Source organism: Poecilia reticulata, chromosome 16 (assembly GCF_904066995.2).
Source record: "Poecilia reticulata chromosome 16, P_reticulata-male-v2, whole genome shotgun sequence".
Lineage (NCBI taxonomy): Eukaryota > Metazoa > Chordata > Actinopteri > Cyprinodontiformes > Poeciliidae > Poecilia > Poecilia reticulata.
This window is the reverse complement of record NC_088845.1, coordinates 19413519-19432076: the sequence shown is the minus strand read 5'-3', so window position 1 is coordinate 19432076 and position 18558 is coordinate 19413519. Positions and strand designations below refer to the sequence as shown.

The following is an 18558-nucleotide window of genomic DNA, read 5'->3' as shown; positions in this document are numbered from 1 at the left end:
AGCTGCATGTCGAAGTTCACGGAGTTGAGAACAGGATAGTAACACAGGGAAACAAAAACACGGATCCATTTGAAACAGAAACAAGATGAACTCACCTTTCCTCTCTGACTTGTCTCGTTTCTTCCCTCTTTTCCACATGATCACGACTGAGACAAAAAAAAAGCAACCAAACTTCACAAAACGCAAATTAAGCACTTGAATGACGTATATATTACTCAGCATGAATCCTGAAGTCTTAGACTGCTATGATGTTAAAGATTTGGAATATGACTTTACAAAAGGCTAGGATGTGACATGTACAGATAACATATGTGTTTGCAGAGTCCTCCTGTCATGTTTCAGAGTGCAATTATCCTCATAAATAAAACTCAGCTCCTCCCAGTCTCAGGAGAGATTTATGAGCACATCAGCTGAGCTAAGACAAGAGCCACCTGTAAGACCTAGCTGCCGGTTGCAAGGAAACAGTGCATGCTCTTCAAGATGGAGCCATGCTGGGGTTTATCTAACAGGCAAGGCGAGACTAACTTGAATCGATTTCTCTCTTCTCTTTCGATCCTCTGCAGACGCTCCTCTCTTTCCAGACGTCTCTTCTCTCTCTCTGCAGCCAGAGATTCTTGATGTTGCCTGTATGAAGATGTCAGCAAGCTCCCGATAGCAGTCCTGCTTGTAAAGAAAAGGAACAAATATGTGAAGGCATTAATAAAGATGTAGCGATGAGTGTTCCTTTTATCAAGTGACATCTAATTTCACTGAAGCTACAAAGCGCGTTGACGTGTTCACCTGTCGGACTTGGAGTCAAGTGCGGAGGGCGTTGAGTTACTGAGTTGATGGATGGGCGATGTTGGAGTTGGATGTCTACCGTTGCAACTTTTTCTGGAAAGGAAGAAGAAGAAACAACTCAATGTTGTTTGTCTTTCCTATCTTTTACCAAAATAATAATTAAAAGAAACATCAGTGACATGATACAAAACCAAGATTTCTGGACAGTTTAGAAATAATGTTCAGTAATTTAATTCAAAAGGTGAAGCTCCTGTCTTAAATTAGGCACTCACAGACTGACATATTTCAAATTGTGTCTTCTGTTAGTTTTGAGGATTATGGCTTACTGCATAGTAGACTAAACTCAGTTTCCAGAAATTTGAAACGTTGCCTATTCAACTGTTAGGCTGAAATTTTTAAGGCATGAGCTGTGACTGGAGCGCTTGAAGAGCCACCCCACCGAGACTTATCTTGACTTATCCTGGATATGAGCTTCAGCTTTGGCTTCCCTTGTATCCAGGCTCCTGAGTTTCAGGGGTGGGCTGGGGATTAAAATAACTGGACAGTTGTTCAGTGGTCCAAAGTTTTTCATTTCATGAAAATGAAATTAAGACCCTCTGACATGGAGAAAGAAGCAGAGAGGCACAAAACCCAAGTTGCTTGAGGTTCAGATTAAAATTTCCTCAGTGAGTGATGATTTGAGGAACCGTATCAGTTGTTGTTGTTGTTGGTCTACTGAGTTTTATCAAGTCCAAAGTCAGTGCAGTTGTCAACCAGGAAATTTTAAGGCTCTTAATGTTTTTTTCTATGCTGACAAGCTTTATGGATTTAATTGCCAATGAGGACTGAGGCACCTGCCAACACTGTCAAAAAAATACCAATACCCACTTTAATAGCCATGGTATCAGTGAGCTCAGTAGTGTCAAGACAGGAAAAAAAAAGACACACAAGACCCAACGATGCAGACAAACTGAAAGAAACAATTAAAGCAACTTGGGCTTTTGTTACACCTCAACAGGCTGATGGCAGATTAAAATAATGCAGCGGTTCATCCAAAAGGAGTTTTGTCAAATTAAAAAGTACATTTAGAATACATGGACAAACTTTACAGGAGGTCGACATTTTTGTAATGGAAAAAAAAAAAATCATTTAAATGCTTTTATGTATTAAAATTTCTGAAAATTGAATTCTGGGTTTTCATGAGTCATGATGATCAAGATTACTCTTGACTTTTGCTTTATGAATCTAATGAATGAAATCAATTAAGCTTTGAATGATATTGTAGTTTACAGAGTAGTTGTTTAGTCACATTGTTTAGTGTTGCAGGTTTCAAACTTGAGAAATTAGCGGCAGCATTTCCATATATCCCTGTTACGCCTGATCTGCCGATTCCTGATCTTACCTCTCAGCCCACCAGGGCTTTCTAGCTGAGTAAGTTGAAGAAGGAGGAGTATCTGTCAGACTGAAGATGGAAGCAAGAGAAAAGATAAAGTAAGTCAGAGAGGAGAAAGATCAACTGTTAGCCATCCAGTCAAGTTAGTTAGAGAGCAGATGAATCATATAGAGTTTAATGGCCACAAGAAAACAAAGCAGACAGGAAGAACACATCTTTGTCTGTAGATTGAATCAATGAGCTTCTTAGAAAGCAAAAAAAGTACAGCACATAATTACAGTACTATAAAGTTACCATCTATCACTCTAAATTTAAGTGTATTGTCTATAATATGTTTTATATTTGGGAATAATATCAGCTGCAGTGTAACCTGGGATATGCTAAGAAAGTACAAAATCTACTTTGACTGGTATTACACCAACGAGTAGATCAGTGGTCAAATTCAACAAATTTTCCCTGGACTTGCTTTAACTGATACTAATGCATCAAATAGGCTGAAAGACTTGCTTTTAAGTTGACTATGGCTGAGATCATCAATTTTACTAACAGACCACAGGAAAGAAAATATCTAGATGTCTGTTGTCCTGTTGCATGCAAGTGAACCTAAATGGGTTCAACGTTTTCACTGGCAAGTGTCAGAAACTGGGGAGCTAACACAATATATATTCAGTGTAACTGATCTGGCATTGAAGTGCTAAACTGTGTAATAATGAGGGCAGATTTTAAATGATAGTGTCATTAGTTGTGCTTTTATGCTTTCTGAAGTTTCACTGGGAGAAATACAGGCTTTAGTGGTGATGTGCTTCACAGTGAGTAATGAGCCAGTTGTAATGCAAGTCCCTCATCAAATCTAAACGACACCTTGAGTCTGGTATAACTCAATGAACGAAGGTACATGAAAATGGTTCCAGTCTGACTACTACTGAGCATGTGCAAAGCCTGTCTTTTCAACTATAGCACCAGACAAGAAAACGGTGGCAGAAAGGAACACACCAAGGACTAAAGGTCCTCTTTTTAGGTGCAACGGACACAGGAGAGGCTGTCCTGGTCTTGATGCTGAGAAAGTCTCTCTGCCCTTCAGGGTCACTGGCTTTAAGGAGGAGGTTGGTCATACACTTTAAGTTCAAACACATGTTAGGAGTGTCTGCTACCTCTGGAGCCACACTAGGAGGACAAAATACAAGAAAGCAGGAGTCCAAATAGAAGGAGTGAGGCAATCAGACAGGGAAGATGCTAAAAGAAGAAGAAAAAAAGAGGCAATTGCTTCCTGCTTGGCTGGCCTCAAATACCTGTGAGAGCCCTGTCTAGAGGGTTCAGTGTCTGGTTGGCTTTCATCATCTGCCTCGGCCTCCTCATCCTCATCCTCCTCTTCTTCCTCTTCCTCTTCTCTGTGGTCAGAGGAGGGGCCGAGGGATGAATGGATGAAAGGGAGGATGTCGGTGGGCAGGAGGCGGGGAGTGGAAATTTGGAAGGAGACAATGCGAAACCGCAGATGGTTTGCCCAGGGGGGGAGACAACGCACAGAAATGAGACACACAAAACATGCTTGTCAGACAAAAAGCGCCAATAGGCATTAGTACAGAAAAGCAACAAGCAATGGAAGATGTTAGCAGATTGAGAAAATTAGTGGGATGACATAAAAAAACAAAAAACAAAAAAAAAAAACAAGCAATGGATTTTTTTTATATGCAACAACTCAGGGTACATGTGAATACAAATTAAGTAACGTACATTATCCCTCAAAAGTATAGACACTAAAAGTTAAAATGCAGGGATTCTGTGACGCAAACAGTGAATCTAAGATAAGACCCGCTTCAAATGTTTTTCCGTCTGTACCATGTTAGATAGTTAGGTACAAGGTATCTAAAAAGTCCTGCTGTGTTGTGTACAAGGAAATATTACACAATACTGAGGAAATAAATGTAAACTTTTGAATTTAAAGACAGCTTTAAAATAAAACAAAGCAGAAAAAATGAATAAATACATTTTGTTGATAACCATTCTTAACCTAAAACGGGAAGCAGTTAGTCTGATTTACAGCCTAACGAGAGAAAAAGTAAATATAGCCAATTAACTTTAATTTGCTATTTAATCCAACAGTGATACATTTATTCCATTTACTGTTTTGTTCCAGCTGAATTTTATATGACAAACAGTATGTTATATAAAAGGTGAAAATAAAATTGCAAAGGACAAATCTGTTTATCTCGTAAAAATCTGCCCTTCAGGGGTGAGTATACATTTGAGACCCACTTTTATAAAAAAAACAAAAACAAAAAAAAAACTAAACTGATGGAATAAAGATATACACTTTGACAAAATCAAATGATTAGGTTTGATTAAATAACCAGAGATGGAGCAGTAGACAATGTCTTGTCTGGTTTATTTGACAGTGTGGGATCATCACACATAACTCTTCCTCCAGTTTGCTGTTTGGATCCCTCCTGGTTGTCTGGACTTCATTAACAATATGGAAAATTGTGCTCTTCAAAGGGAGCTTGAATTTCCTGTGGTAGGGTGGAAGAGGATAGGCTGGTATCGAATGGCCTGCTGGATTGAATTTAGCAAACCTGAAGACCTGAGTGCAGTCGAGAACACGGGTTGGTATTCTGCTTTGAATTGCTTTAACATTGTACCTTAATGAGACAGACCGTCAAAATCAAAGTGGTTTCTTTTTACTGCACGGTCCAGTAAAAGAAAAAAAAAGTCGAATCAGTTCTGAATTCTGAGTGCTTTTAGTAATAAAGGTTCGCTTGATATGAAAACACGCGGGGTTGTGTAGTTAAGGTCAGACCAGTCTCTCTGAAGTAAATTTGACATAAAGCAGAGCGTAGATAGCTTATATCGTGAGTTTATATATGGTTCCTGCTGCCATCCGCAGCAGAAGAGAGGCTCTGACATGTAGGATATTAATATAATCTTACTTTTGTAGCAGGAGGCTCCTATTTCATTCTTTAAATTATAATCTCTTGCTGGAGAAAATGCATCTGCTCAAGACTGGACCTATAAATCTGAAAAGTGTACCAATATCGTTCTGGAATATTGTTCACCTTTCCCCTTCTTCTGCTCCTTTTGCCTCACCTTTCGCTGATGTCCTCAACTCGGTGGCCACCAAAGGGAAGGAAACTACTGGAATGGGAGAAAGAGTTGCTTGGAGATGCCGAGCTGGAAGAATGCTCTTTGTTATTCTGCAGCGAATGTCTCCGGCTCCGTCTTCTCTCCAGGCCCCGTCTCTCATTGGTGCCACCAACGCTAGCTCTGCGGCGGTCCTTTCTGCCACACGGAGGGAGCTGGGCTTCGTCGTCCCCGTCCTCGTGGCGAAGAATCGTCTGCATCAAAATGGCATTATAGTTTAACAAGGTGACGAAACACTGGCGATGAATCGATACCTCTATGCTCAGGTATGGTATTTGTCTTCAGCGAGTGACTTCTTACCTCATAGATGTTGAACTGTTCAACAAGATCAAGGTCAGTGCCCTTTCTGCCCAGGTGTCTCCGGGCCGTCGCTTCAATACCTTGTTCCTCAAGACAGTCCACCATGTCGTAGTAGGAGTCCTGATCCGGAAGGGCTGCCAGAGTCTGAGAAAAACAAACACAGTCGGTTTTAAACTAACCGCTAAATGACATAAACATGTTAGGGATATTTGCTGCTTTGTCAGACTTGTTTCTATGAATTTATTTAGTCATATTTATTGGGAACTGAAGTTGAAATAGGAGTAGTTGTATCTGTAAGAGTCTTCTGACAGATAAGAAAAGAGCAACGATACTTAAATTGTTTGAAGTAGTCTACATTAACAGTTGAGGTAATCTTAATGGTGTCAAAGTAAACAACGGTTTTAAAAAGTTAATATCTTTCATCATAGAGATATGAATGACAGTCTCTACTACAGTTTAAAGTCCTGACTGGTGATCTGTCCACGGTGACAGACCACCAGCTGTCGATGGGCCTCTCGCCCATCGACAGCTGGAGAGAGGCACCAGCACCCCTCCTGACCACAATGTGATAAGGGTGTAAGAAAATGAATAGATGGAGTTTAAAGTCCTATAAATGAGCTGCCAGAAAATGGAGCATAATGCTGCTCTTCTTCCGCCTGTTGCTGCACACTACCGATCAGCTGACTGAAAGATGGCCACGTCTCCTCTTGCTCAAACACAAGAAAACGCAATCCAGAGATATTTCTAGAGAAAAACAACAAACAGACGGTCATGGTTGTTGAAACTAATGGAGGAGCCCTCATTATTCTTGTCATCTGATGTAATCTGACAGAGGTTGTGCACAGACAAGTCTTATCTCATCACAGAGTGAATGCTTCTTTGCAGGAAACACAAACTCTGTCCTCATTTTGATCATTCCTGTAAATGTTAACATTTGATCACAATTAATCGCCAGGTGGAGATAGCAAAGCACATAACATATCAGGAAAATGAATGGTTTACCAATAATAATTAAAGATGTATTTACGTACCTTATTGATGAGCGTCATGGCAAACACCAGCAGCTCGGTATCCACTCCATCCTTCTCCTCCAGGATTTCCATGACATTTGACCAAAGTTTTTTACCTGTGCCACCAATGTCATGCAAGGGTTAATGCACGATGAGACTCAAATAAAAACATCTCATCATTTACAAAGATAGTGGGGGGGGGGGGGGGGGGAATCTATACCAATCCATCTGTCTGTTATAGGGCAAAAAATAGTCTAAAGACAAGTCCGACCAAGAATTTAAAAAAAATATTTTGTAGCTTCAGTCAAAAGACAAAGCATCGGTGACCATTTTCTCTATTGTGCTCAGCCTTTAGGTCGGTTACTTCTTCTCATCCGGAGCTCGGAGAATCATGTTCAGTCTTCCTCTAACCGTCAGTAGCAATGGTTTCACACGGAGGATAGACTGACGGATATCTGACCCCTCCACAAAGAAGGCCAGCCCCTGCTGCTCGGTCAATGTTGAGCTTTTAAAGAAACTTACTTAAGACGTTAGTTACAGTTTTTTGAACAAGGAACAGTTGATGTAATCACCTTCGCTGTTTTTTTCTCATCAGTTTGAAATATATATAATTTTTTTAAAGATTTTTCTTTCAAAGCAATTATTCGGATTTTGAGGTTTTTTGGCTGCAACAAATCCTCCTTCGTCTTCATGGCTTGTAAAATCCTTTAGATTCCTTTTTTTTATTATGCTTTTCTGCATAAGAAAAACACAAGGGGGGCTTCAATCAAATGTCTTCAGCTTAAGAAAACAATGTATTACTGGGCTTTAAGATTTATTACAGATTTTTGGCTCACTCATCATTGTCATGTGTATGCATTGTGTTCCTGCTGCTAAAGCTGCTAAGTACACTCAAAGAAATCAGTCATGTTGTCTATTTGCTATATTTCATACCAGTTGGAGGAAACTCTTAGAACAGGACCCGTACTTGATTACTTAATCATACATCTGCTACTGTTCAGACTATGAGCAGCCTGCAGTATCAGTTTCCCTTTTTTAAGGAATTTTTGTATAATTAAACTAAAATGAAAGGAACATGTAAGGATAAACTATAGATATGTGTCTGACAGTGGGTTCAGTCTACACTTTCTTGCTTTTTTCAGTCTTTCTGGTCCCGTACCTCCTTTGGTATCCACAGTGTTCACAGCCTTTATTAGTAGGGCAGCATTGCTTTCTGTGTACTCCACAAACACCAGCAGCAACTTGAGGGACGTCTTCACCACCAGACGAAACTATTAAAAGTACAAAGTGGACAGCAGGCACAGGATTCAAAGAGGGCAGCTCAATATTGATACATTGATAGCTCTAAAATCAACTTTAGACATTGTTGATATCCATTAATTAGCATTACCTCTACATTCATGAATACTTTGTGTTATTGTTTTGTCTGAGCGCTTTCCTGTCTGGACAGTCAGTTTTCATAACTGACAGTGTGAACAAAATACTACATATTTAAGAATATTTGGATACAACACCAATGAGGAGAATATATATATATATATATATATACCATTAGGCAAACTTTTAAACATCAGCCTTGGCATAACAAGACAGAGATTTATAAATACTATAGAATAGTTTAAAGCATCAAAAAGTGAGGAAAGGATAACGTAATTGCTAATTCCAACAAGCTGAAAGGAAGAAATGACAGAAAAGAAAACAAGAATAGCAATGAATCAACTGTGATAATATGACAAACGGCTCTATGATGGATCTAATAGGGAATTTTCATTAAAAGCAACAAAGAAGAAGCTGAGTATTCCGTCATAATTTACATAAAATAGGTAGTAAATAAGATCTAAGGTTCCTCAAGCGATTTGGCCACAAGGGGGCTGAAGCACCACAGTGTCAGGAAAGGATTGAATCCATTTGGACATCATGATTTAGTGAGATTACCTAGGTGAGACTGTTGGGATGACATTACAGAGTTTACAATCTCTGAAGGGAGTGGAGATCGTTACAGGGCTAATGGTTACATTCGTTTTTACCTTTGATCCAACCAAGGTGTAAAGCCACTGGACTGTTTCATTGTGAGATATGAGGCCGTTCATCCCATCCACGTACAGCATTATCTGGCCTAAAGCTACAGAGAGACAAGAGCAGAAGACAGATTAGATTAGAAAAAAAGATGTTTGTACAGGCCTTAAAAAGAATGACTCCACTTGACACTTCATGTGAAAGCGATATAAAGCTCTGCAGAATCAGTAAATCAACTTGAGACTACATACTGTCAGTGTGTGGGAGGCTTCACTAGGAAATGTCAGACTTCAGACGAAAAAAGATCAAAATGTTTATGACCAAAGTTAAATAGGCTAATACCTTTTCTCTAGTAGCAGTGAAAACACCATTTTGCCTCAGAATGTTAACTTGGAGCAGAAAGATTGTTTTGCTGCAATGGAAAATAAGCCTGAAGCTTATTTGGCAGTGTGCTTATTATAATTTTTCTATTTCAAAGACAATCCTTTACCTTCCTGGCTGACGTCTTGAGAGATTGTTTTAATATTTTCAACATTAAGTTCTTTCCTCATCTAATGAGAAATCTAATGATGGTCATTACGAACAAAACTGTTCAGTACTAGTTTCACAAGATGACAAGACATGTAAAAAATGTAATCTTTGTCTCAAATAGTATTTGTGAACTGTAATCAGCTTTTTTTATGCTCCCCCTGGAGAAATGGCTTAAAGAAATAAAGAAAACATAAATACTTAAAACCATAGCAGAGGCTTGGGATAAAAGTTTATATTTTACAACAGTGCTAGAAATATCTATGCAAGGAACAAACAGCATGAATAATCCATTAACTGGCTTAAGAGCAAAATGATTGTATTTTAAAGTGTGACATTTTTAGAAGGCCTGTTTTTGGGCTGGAGTTACAGTTTTGGGGTAAAACATGATGGAAATTCTCTGTAAATCATAGACATGTCTGCAAAAACTGACAAAATGTAAAATTGGGGTGTTGCAGTAAAAAAAAAAAATCTATATTAAAAATATAGAAGTTCTTTGTTTAACATCTATAGCAACTCAAAGGCAATGACCAAATAAAATAAATATTTAATGTTCCTCAAAAACAGAACAACGCAATCATTTCTTACGCAGTTTAAAACACTTTCTCGTGAGACCTCCTGCTAAAAGCCTGCAGTTACGATACATTTCTCTCTGCATCTCTCGTGTCGGGTTTGAAAATCATGTATCTGCTGTAGATAAGCCAAAATTCCCAGGTGCAGCTGCTGTGTGTACATCACGCATGAGAGCGAGCCCGGATCCATATCTCTGTGTGTTTACGCATGCTGATGGCTCTCTGGAGCAGCGGCCGCAGAATTTCATCTTTTATCAATAAGGGGTCAGTTCGCCCCAACGTGTCGGATGAAAACGAAAAGGTTCATTCCTGCTGCATGGTCGGCGGCAGGGAAAACAAAACTAGATTCGTCGACAAACAAATGCAGGAACAGCTGTGCCTGCATGTTTCTTTTCAAAATCCATACCTGCAATAGGATCGCTGTGCAGACTTTTATCTCCTGCAGGCACCTGTAAAAGGTATCTGCAGAAGTGCTCTGTGGTTTTTGAGGAATGTCCAGAGCAAACAGGAGTGAGAAAACAGAGGTGGCCTTAATGAGGCTTTTAAAAGTGCCATTACACGAAGCTGCTGACAGATGAGACTTTATCTGGTAGCCACAAAATGAAATACCTTTCAGATCATTCTGACATGTTATCATAAGACGTTAGTGAAAAAGAAAGAAAGAAAGAATGAAAATTTAATAGATAGAAAGTGGCTGAATTTCTGACTTAAACATGAAGCCAAGTAAAAGAAAAACGAGAACGAATATATCGCGTGTGGATTTTATTCAGTGAGACGCAAAATATATGCAAACTGTTAGAAACCACAACAGAACCCACATAAACATTACCTTTTTCCTCACATGTCAAAAGTGCTGCTTCATGAAAGCCTTCATTGCTGGAGGTCACTTATGTACAATTTAATGTAAAGCTCCAAAAACCACATGAGTTGAACAGTCATGGTGAAATCACACTGCAACGGTTTAAAGCAAACTGGATTGCCCTTCACTATAAGGATAATATCCACGAGCACAGAGAGGAAATTGTCTAATCACTTTCTAAATGGTTACCAGTGCAGACAGCAGACAGAGTTGGTACACTTTGGCAAACTAACCTATATCTAATAGTTATTCTGTGTAAGTTGATCTATGCTATAAAGTTTCTTTTTCCTTCAACTCTCCCTGAATTAATAGTTTGTGGAACAACCTCTTACTGGAATGACAGCTGCAAGTGTTAAGATGGAAATTTGTGCCCGGTCTTTTTTTTTTTTTTTCCAAAATAGCCCCAGCTGTCAGAATGGATGAAGAGCTTTTGGGAATTTATATTTCCTAAGTCTATGGAAGCTAAATTGTATTCAGGTTTGGACTTTGATTGGGTCATTCTAGCTTATGAATGAGCTTTGAGCTCAACCAGTGTAGTTCTGGCTGCGTGTTTTAAGATCGTGGTCTTAACGATCCTCCAAATTAGAGGATCATGGGAGAACCTCCAACTTAGTCTCAAGTGTTTTGCAGTCTCTAGTGTAAGTTTTATGTGGATGGCCATGTACTGGTAGGTCAGTAGTTGTTTCTTCATTTTCGGACGGTGGGTTGAGCAGTGCACCGTGGGATATCCAATGGTTGTGATATCAGTTTATAACCTAACCATACTCTAAACTTTTCCACAACCTTAGTCGTCATGATGATAATTTGTTCACTAATCTCTCCATTGAATCTCACTGAAACTCTATTCAGTCCTCAATGATTCAAAGTAATGTAAAAAGTTTCTACCTAAGGAAACCCAGAAGATCGCTTCGAGTTATTGATACATTGAAGTTTGTCGTTGTGATATGTGTGAACATGTGAGAAAGTTTAAGGAGTACCTTTCAGTGACACATAGTAGTTGCATTAATGGAATCATATGGTTACTGTAACATAAAAACCAAGCTTTTATGCAAGATGAGCTACATTTTACTGAAACCCAGCTTCAGTGACAGTGTTTCATGAGAAGCTTGGTCTCTGCTGATCAGTCATTTTATCTCATTGAGAAGCATTTTTTTTCTTCCTTTCTTGATTGATTGATTTAAAACTTCAAAAGGTAACTGCAGACCTATGAACTGTGGGAAACATAAACTGACCTAGAATTGAGAGAGAACTCCAAGCTTAAACAACCAAGGTCTGATGGAAGTGTTTCTTCTGGGCCTCTCCCTCTCATAAACCACAGTAATTATCTTCCACAGCCTCAGGAATGTGCAGGAAGGGCAACTCCATGACCACTGCCGAGGTGAGAAGCACACTGAGGTCTGGGAGGCTGGACCATCTCAAGCGAGCAGAGTCAAATGTAGATTCCCAACAAAAAAACTCAAAGTTTACCTTTAAAGAATCAGCTAAGCAGTGAAATGTGTCGCTTGCACTTGCGAATTTGGTTTCTGTTGCATTTTAAATAAAATGGGTCAGCCAAGCCGGTTTGTTAGGGCACAACATCCATATTCCCAGGACTTTTGGTTACAGGCCAGTTCTTCATCCAGGCTAAAGCAACTTAAAGCCCCTTATCTTATTTATTCTGCTTTAGTGAGAAGCTGGACTCACATTTTTAATTTTAGCACTCCATATTTTCAGAAGTTATTTTTGCTTTACGATAAGATCTGGAAAAAAAAAAAAAAGGTTTTCAGAAATAGTTGGGTTTGGTCATCTTTCTAAAATCAGAAGGAAAAGAACTTCTGCAGAAGTAAAAGACAGATTAAATTAAAATGTGCATTATTTACTTATCATTAGCTAAACAAAGTTTATTAAATGTTCAAAGTAAGAGTCAGAAACTAACAGAAGACTTTATTACAACTAATTTGTGAAAAGGGTTGCTTGTGGTAATGAACATATGGAAAAAGTCTCAGTTCTCAGGCCTGGAGTGCTTCATGTGTTTTCTTAAGCTATATTTCATGGCTTGCCTCTTCATGGGGACTGGCAATAGTGCTGGTTGACCTTCAGGGCCGTTGTTAGCCACATACAGCAATAAAAACCCATGAACATACTATATAGTTGATCAAATTACAGTTTAACCCTAAGACTTGTAAAAAAAATAAAATCAAAAAAATAAAACTAAGAGACACTAGATTGATCTCACTGGGATAGAGAAGATGCTTACAGAAGTGAAATATCTGAAAGAGAAATTCTGGGTTGTAGTAATTTGAGGTTTACTGACATTAGAATCCAGACTTATCTCAATTCAAACATTAATTTTATGTTTATTGTTTTTGATGGGTATTAATAAAGTTTATGGTTTTACTCATTTGTTCTTGCATTTTAAACTTTGTACATTTGTATGTTTGTTTTGTAAGCAACGTCCAACTAGAGATAAACACTGCAAATTGGCTGAGGGTGTAAAAGTTTTAGTCCGTTCACATCAAAACTTGTCACTAAAACCAACCAGTGAGATCAGAAATTTGCTACAGCAAAATGTCTGAAAGTATATGTAGAGAAGCTTTAACTAGTGTGTGCAGTCACACAATCTAAGGTCAAGAAACAAAGCCAAGAAACGTTATTTGATGATTATGTTGAAAGCTGAGACGTTTCCTTTTGTTTCTGACATTTGTCCTCACTGCTTTCAATGCCTCCAGGCTGAGGTCTGATTTAGCATCTGACGGCCATAAAAAGACAGGTTTACAGCTCGGCTCTTATTGTATATGATCTGGATTAAGACATGGTCGTGGGCTGCCTTCTATTTGTTAGTCAGCTAATCACCCAGACCATTAGAGCCAGACAAAGTGCCTCTGCCAGAGCAATTTCAGTCACCGTGCCGTCTGCCAGACTTGCACTGAGCCCCATAAACTAAAACAACTGGGGGATACTTTCATTTTCAGGCGTGCATGTATTTGGCATCCGACGAAATTTGGTGTAGGCCCTAATCACAAACACAATCCCCAGAGACAAACAAACAGAGCTAATGGGACATTAGCATTAAGTAAAGCAAGAAAGCCTCTCTGATATTTGGCTGAGCAAGCACCGCAAACATCATGAACGGCAGCGCAGAGGAGGGCAGTTTAGTAAAAGAAGAGGGGGAGAAAAAGATTTTTAAAAACTACTTTCTCTACTTCTATCACCTCTGTTATAAGTAGTTGCAAATGTAGAGGTGCTTCTGTCCTAAACAAATGATAAAAATTGCAACAAAAATGAAGAAATAAATGAACAATGAACAGCTGGGCTCTTTGCCAACAGATGAGCTTCTGCATTCCATCCAAACAGGACAGATTTTGGCAAACTGCATCACATCCACCCACTTGTAAAGTGAATTGAAGAATGAGCTGTGATAAACTCTTACCACTCTTGAGGGGATTGTGATGTGATTCTGATTTTGGTCACATGCATGAATCCCAATGTAAATCTGATGTAAAGCTCATTCAAAAGATTCTGCGCTTTGGCTGTTGTGTCACAGCAGGATATATATTCTTGCTCGAAATGATGGTAATAATGAAGTAAAAGCTTGATGTAGTAATAAAATCTAAAAGACTTGTTATTAAACGGATCTATTCTGAATGCTTTCACAGTAAAACCAGGCTCTGAAAAGGAACTGGAATTCCCCAGCCAGTGGGTTTGTTGAGTTCAGAAGACATCTACAGATCCAGGGAGAAAACTAAGGGGAGGCAGAATATAGGTCAGGCAGGTGGGGCTGAACTGGGTCCAGATGCAAGCTTTTTGCTCATATGAGGGCCACCGTGGTGTGATTCAGTGGGAGTGGCATAAATAAGCTTAATATTCAAGCACAAACATATGGACTCTTTTGTTTTATTGTTAATAAATATACAACAAGGGAGTAATAAATGCTATAAATATAAGCTAAACTACAGAATATTTGTTGGTTTTAATGTAGCAACGTTTTTGTCAATTTTGTGCTTGTTTTTAGCTCATGTTTTATTAGTTTATTTAATGGAGTCAAGTTTATTAATTGTTTTGTTGCCGTGTTTGTAATTTTGCTTTTGTTTCTATCGAAGCAGGTCTTTCTTGTAAATCAGATGTCGGATATCAGTGAGACAAGCCTTACAATTAAGGTAAATAAAATAAGAATAAATAAAATCAGTTCTCAAAAAATTGATTCAATTTACCGAAAGAATAACGCCGGAAGGAAAGAAAAATATAGGCGGTGCACTGCTGAGAGTTGGGACGTCAACAGCTGAAACCATGAGAAACTAAATTTCCTCTTTCCGAATGGGGTCCTTCTTGTCAGCCCAGGGGAGAAAATTAACAGACAGGCACCTTTTATGAGAAAAACTATAAACTTAGAAGCTATAAAATGAATATTTTAATGAAGCTGAAGTTTTATTTTAAAAATCAAACTTGCATCTTTATGTATCTAGTTTTTTGGGTTGAAAAACAAAACAAAAAAAAAATCATATTTCCACATTTACTTTATTTTTAATTTACTTGTAAAAGGTGATAAGAGCATCAATGAAGCTTTCAAGTAGTTTTCCTGGAGTATAAATATGATAGTACAAAGTGATATGTTTCTCCAAGTCACTGTTCAAAATGGGAAAGAAGAGAAAACCTGCGCTTTTTCCACACAGCTCAAACCATCTCAAACTGGTTCTTAAAATGATGAGTTCCTTCACTGTAAAAAGGAGTAAGTTGACGTTACTTTAAAAAAAAATTGTAAACTTGTTGCCTCAAAAGAATTAGGTTTTCAAAAATTAAAAATGTTAGTATGTGAAAGTACATCTTAAATTTACACAACTTGACTAACTCGTGCAATTTTAGTGACCGTAACTTAAATTAACTTAATAAATCTGAGTATGTGGTAATCAAACAAGCAAAAAATTTTTTTTTAAACTAGAAACTGTATAACAGAGACTGCTTGCTTGAAACAGTCCCTGCCTTCTGCTTTTTATTTATTTTCCAACTCAATCTTTGACAGAACAACAGAAGCAGAGCAGGTTGGTCATAAAAATGAACTTACAACTCACCCATGGTGCAGTTTCATGTATCCAAATGCAAATGCTAAAAACTAGTTAACAAGAGTTGTAATGCTCTGAAAGTAGCCTCATTCTTGATGAACCCACTACACAGTTAGAGTTTACGTTTTCACCCTAAACATCTTAAAACTAATTTCTGTGACAAACAAAAAAAGTGCTTTAATAAGCTGCTGCTGGTGGCGCAATGCATTGTGGGATACCTTGTTGGCCCATCCCTACTGTCACATATAAATCAATTGCCTCAAAAGAATAAATTATTGCAACATATAAAAAGAAATGAAGTTATATTGTGTGATTTAAGTATTGAAAACTTAAAATAACTTGATAAATTTCATTTAGCTGTAAATAAACAAAATAGCAAAGACATCTTGACACCGTAAACCTTTTCATGGTAAACAATATTTTTAAGCTTAAGTGCGTCTGGGCACGTCCTTAACTTTATGTGTGTTATGGATAAATAATCCTGCTCTGTCTCTTAGCTGCTTGCATGCTCGCGAACATGCATACACACGCATACAGACGCATACACACGCATACAGACGCATACACACGCATACAGACGCATACACACGTGTAAGGTTAAGGAAATGACTCCATAGGGTGTAACTAAGATAGAGGCCTAGAAAAGGAACTGGAAACTGTTGTCCGCAGCCATCTTCTCTGTTTCCCGTAAGAAGCATGGTGATGGACCAGCGCTGTAACGGTAAACTATTTGTCCAAAACAATGTTATCACTTATTTGGCTTTAATAAATTGAAATTATGATTTCAACTCTGTATTCATGGTCATTCAAGACGATTCCTCCCCCAAAAAAAAAAAAGAAAAAAAAGAGTCCAGGGCAATAAGAGTTAACCCTTTGCAGTCCAAAATCATCATCACTTTCAAATAACTTAGTGTTTTTTTGCACTATGTCAACTTTAATAGATCACGTTATCGAGCATTTTTTATCCAAAAGTTCACACCACTTGTTCGAGATGAGTACAAACAACAAGAAGATAAGAATTAAGTTACGTTCACTTGAACTCTCTTATTAAACAGAATGTTTTGTTTTACAGTGCTCCTTCCACAGTCAACAAACCCCAATGAATCTTTAATGTGCTGGAACAAGAGATTCATATCACAGATGTACAGCCAACAAATATACTGCAGCTTTTTAATGTTACATGTCGATATGTATCTCTGAGGGAACATTTCAAACAACTTGTTGAGTCTGTGCCATAAAGAATTAGGCCAGTTCTGAAAACAAAAGGGGGTCCAATCTGGTACGAAGCATTGTCAGTTAAAACAGAGCAACATGGACTCTTTAGGGCAAGAATGAGGCGTTCAGGAGTTTTAAATGTATGCAAAAAAATCTGCAAAAGACCGAGTGAAAAACCTGCATGAAACCTCCAGAAAGTTATGCTTCTAGTGCCACAAAGAGAGCCTGGCAGGAGACCACAGCCTTGTTCTTCTCAGCATATCTGGTGAACTTATCTTCTCCCTTACCGTCGCCACAGCCTAATCACAAAAAAACAAGTAAATGATCATAGTAAAAACCTCAGCACATATCCGTACCTACACATTTGCACGAAATCCACACGGCACAGCTCAGACCGAATGGAATTGTTTATCCAGACGATGGGACATCGTAAAGGTTTCCCCTCCAGAGCAGACGACCTATAACACAGCCAGACAACGCAATACGCGCTGTTTCCAAGAATGGCTTCCAACGCCTCTGTTACCTCAACTGTGCCTGGGTTTTCACTCAAAGCGTGGTAGTCAAAACAATGATCCAGATTCTAAATTAAGAGCACTAAAAAGACCCTCTACTATGTAACGGTACGCTGGAAAAATGTGCTGTTTTTTTTTTTTTTTTTTCAGGAACACATGATCACATTCATCTGTACACATTTGAAGCCAGCCTGTAATCTTAGTTCAGTTTATCTGTTGAGTATTAACATGGAACATGTGACAAACTGTGATTTTTTTGCTGGGTTTCTTTATACATCTCAGCACAAAAGAGGTAAAAAAAACCCCCCAAAAAAACACAAATGATTCAACTACTATTTGTATGAGAGAAGAAAAAATGTTTGTTTACTGTGAACTTTTGGATCGCACACAATCTTGGCACTGGAATGAAAAAGCAAAGCGCAGCTGTGTCACTCCTCAACCTCAGTGACATGCCACATGTACAGTTTGAAGCACTATATCCCAGCAGAGACAAACAACAACAACAACAACAACAACAAAAATAATAAAACATACTGTATCTAGTCTGGTGTTTTTACGTGCACTCAAAGTTTAGCAGACATGGCTGCCCGTGAATATCCCTGGCCAAAAGCTAGGCCAGGATGCGATGCTGGGAACAGAGATTCACATCCCAAACGTTTTAGGAGGCAATGAAACACTCGACTGGAACACAGTCCACACCGACGCTTCTCTGCAAACCTCCAGCCACAAAGTAGGAAATCACAGCCGTGATAGAACAGCCGTGTCATCAGAAACAGGAGATCTTAAAACAGTAGCAGAGAGAGAAAGAGAGAGAGAGCAATATACACACCTCAAAGGAGCGAAGAAGACAGGATGAGATAAAAGCATAAAAATGAAAAATAGGGCCATAAATTATTTCATAGTTATACTTCTGGATCTGGCTTGTTCACAACACAAGTCCTATCTGTTAAAGCTGTAAATACTACATTTTCAGTACAGTGTAAAGCAGTAGATGAGATATGGCCTCCTCGGCATGACAATTTATGGACATGTTTTCCAAAAATGTATCCAAGATCGCTCCGGTTCAAAGCTGTGAAAGTATTTGACCCAAAACCGATTTCTTTTCTTTTTTTTTTGTCGCACTTATGTGTTTCAGATTATCAATCAAATACTAATAGCAGACAAGGATAATCTGAGTTTATACAAAACGGTTTTCAAAAAATTATTGAATTTTTTGAGTGAAA

At 38.4% G+C, this 18558-nt stretch overlaps 1 protein-coding gene across 5 annotated transcripts in view; it reads right to left on the bottom strand.

Moving 5' to 3' along the window:
• fhod3b (formin homology 2 domain containing 3b) overlaps positions 1 to 18558 on the bottom strand; it is a 104008-nt gene that overhangs the window by 17682 nt on the left and 67768 nt on the right. For 2 of the 5 annotated variants that reach the window (XM_081597631.1, XM_008432463.3), the window contains exons 6-16: positions 8625 to 8719; positions 7757 to 7868; positions 6619 to 6713; positions 5588 to 5731; positions 5234 to 5481; positions 3442 to 3540; positions 3146 to 3316; positions 2162 to 2221; positions 781 to 873; positions 526 to 660; positions 96 to 146 (exon numbers count right to left, since the gene is read on the bottom strand). In XM_081597631.1, coding sequence (XP_081453757.1) covers positions 96 to 146; positions 526 to 660; positions 781 to 873; positions 2162 to 2221; positions 3146 to 3316; positions 3442 to 3540; positions 5234 to 5481; positions 5588 to 5731; positions 6619 to 6713; positions 7757 to 7868; positions 8625 to 8719 — 1303 coding nt within the window. The remainder of the gene's footprint in view (positions 1 to 95; positions 147 to 525; positions 661 to 780; positions 874 to 2161; positions 2222 to 3145; positions 3317 to 3441; positions 3541 to 5233; positions 5482 to 5587; positions 5732 to 6618; positions 6714 to 7756; positions 7869 to 8624; positions 8720 to 18558) is intronic. The other 3 variants (XM_081597632.1, XM_081597633.1, XM_081597634.1) reach the window with 3 other exon arrangements.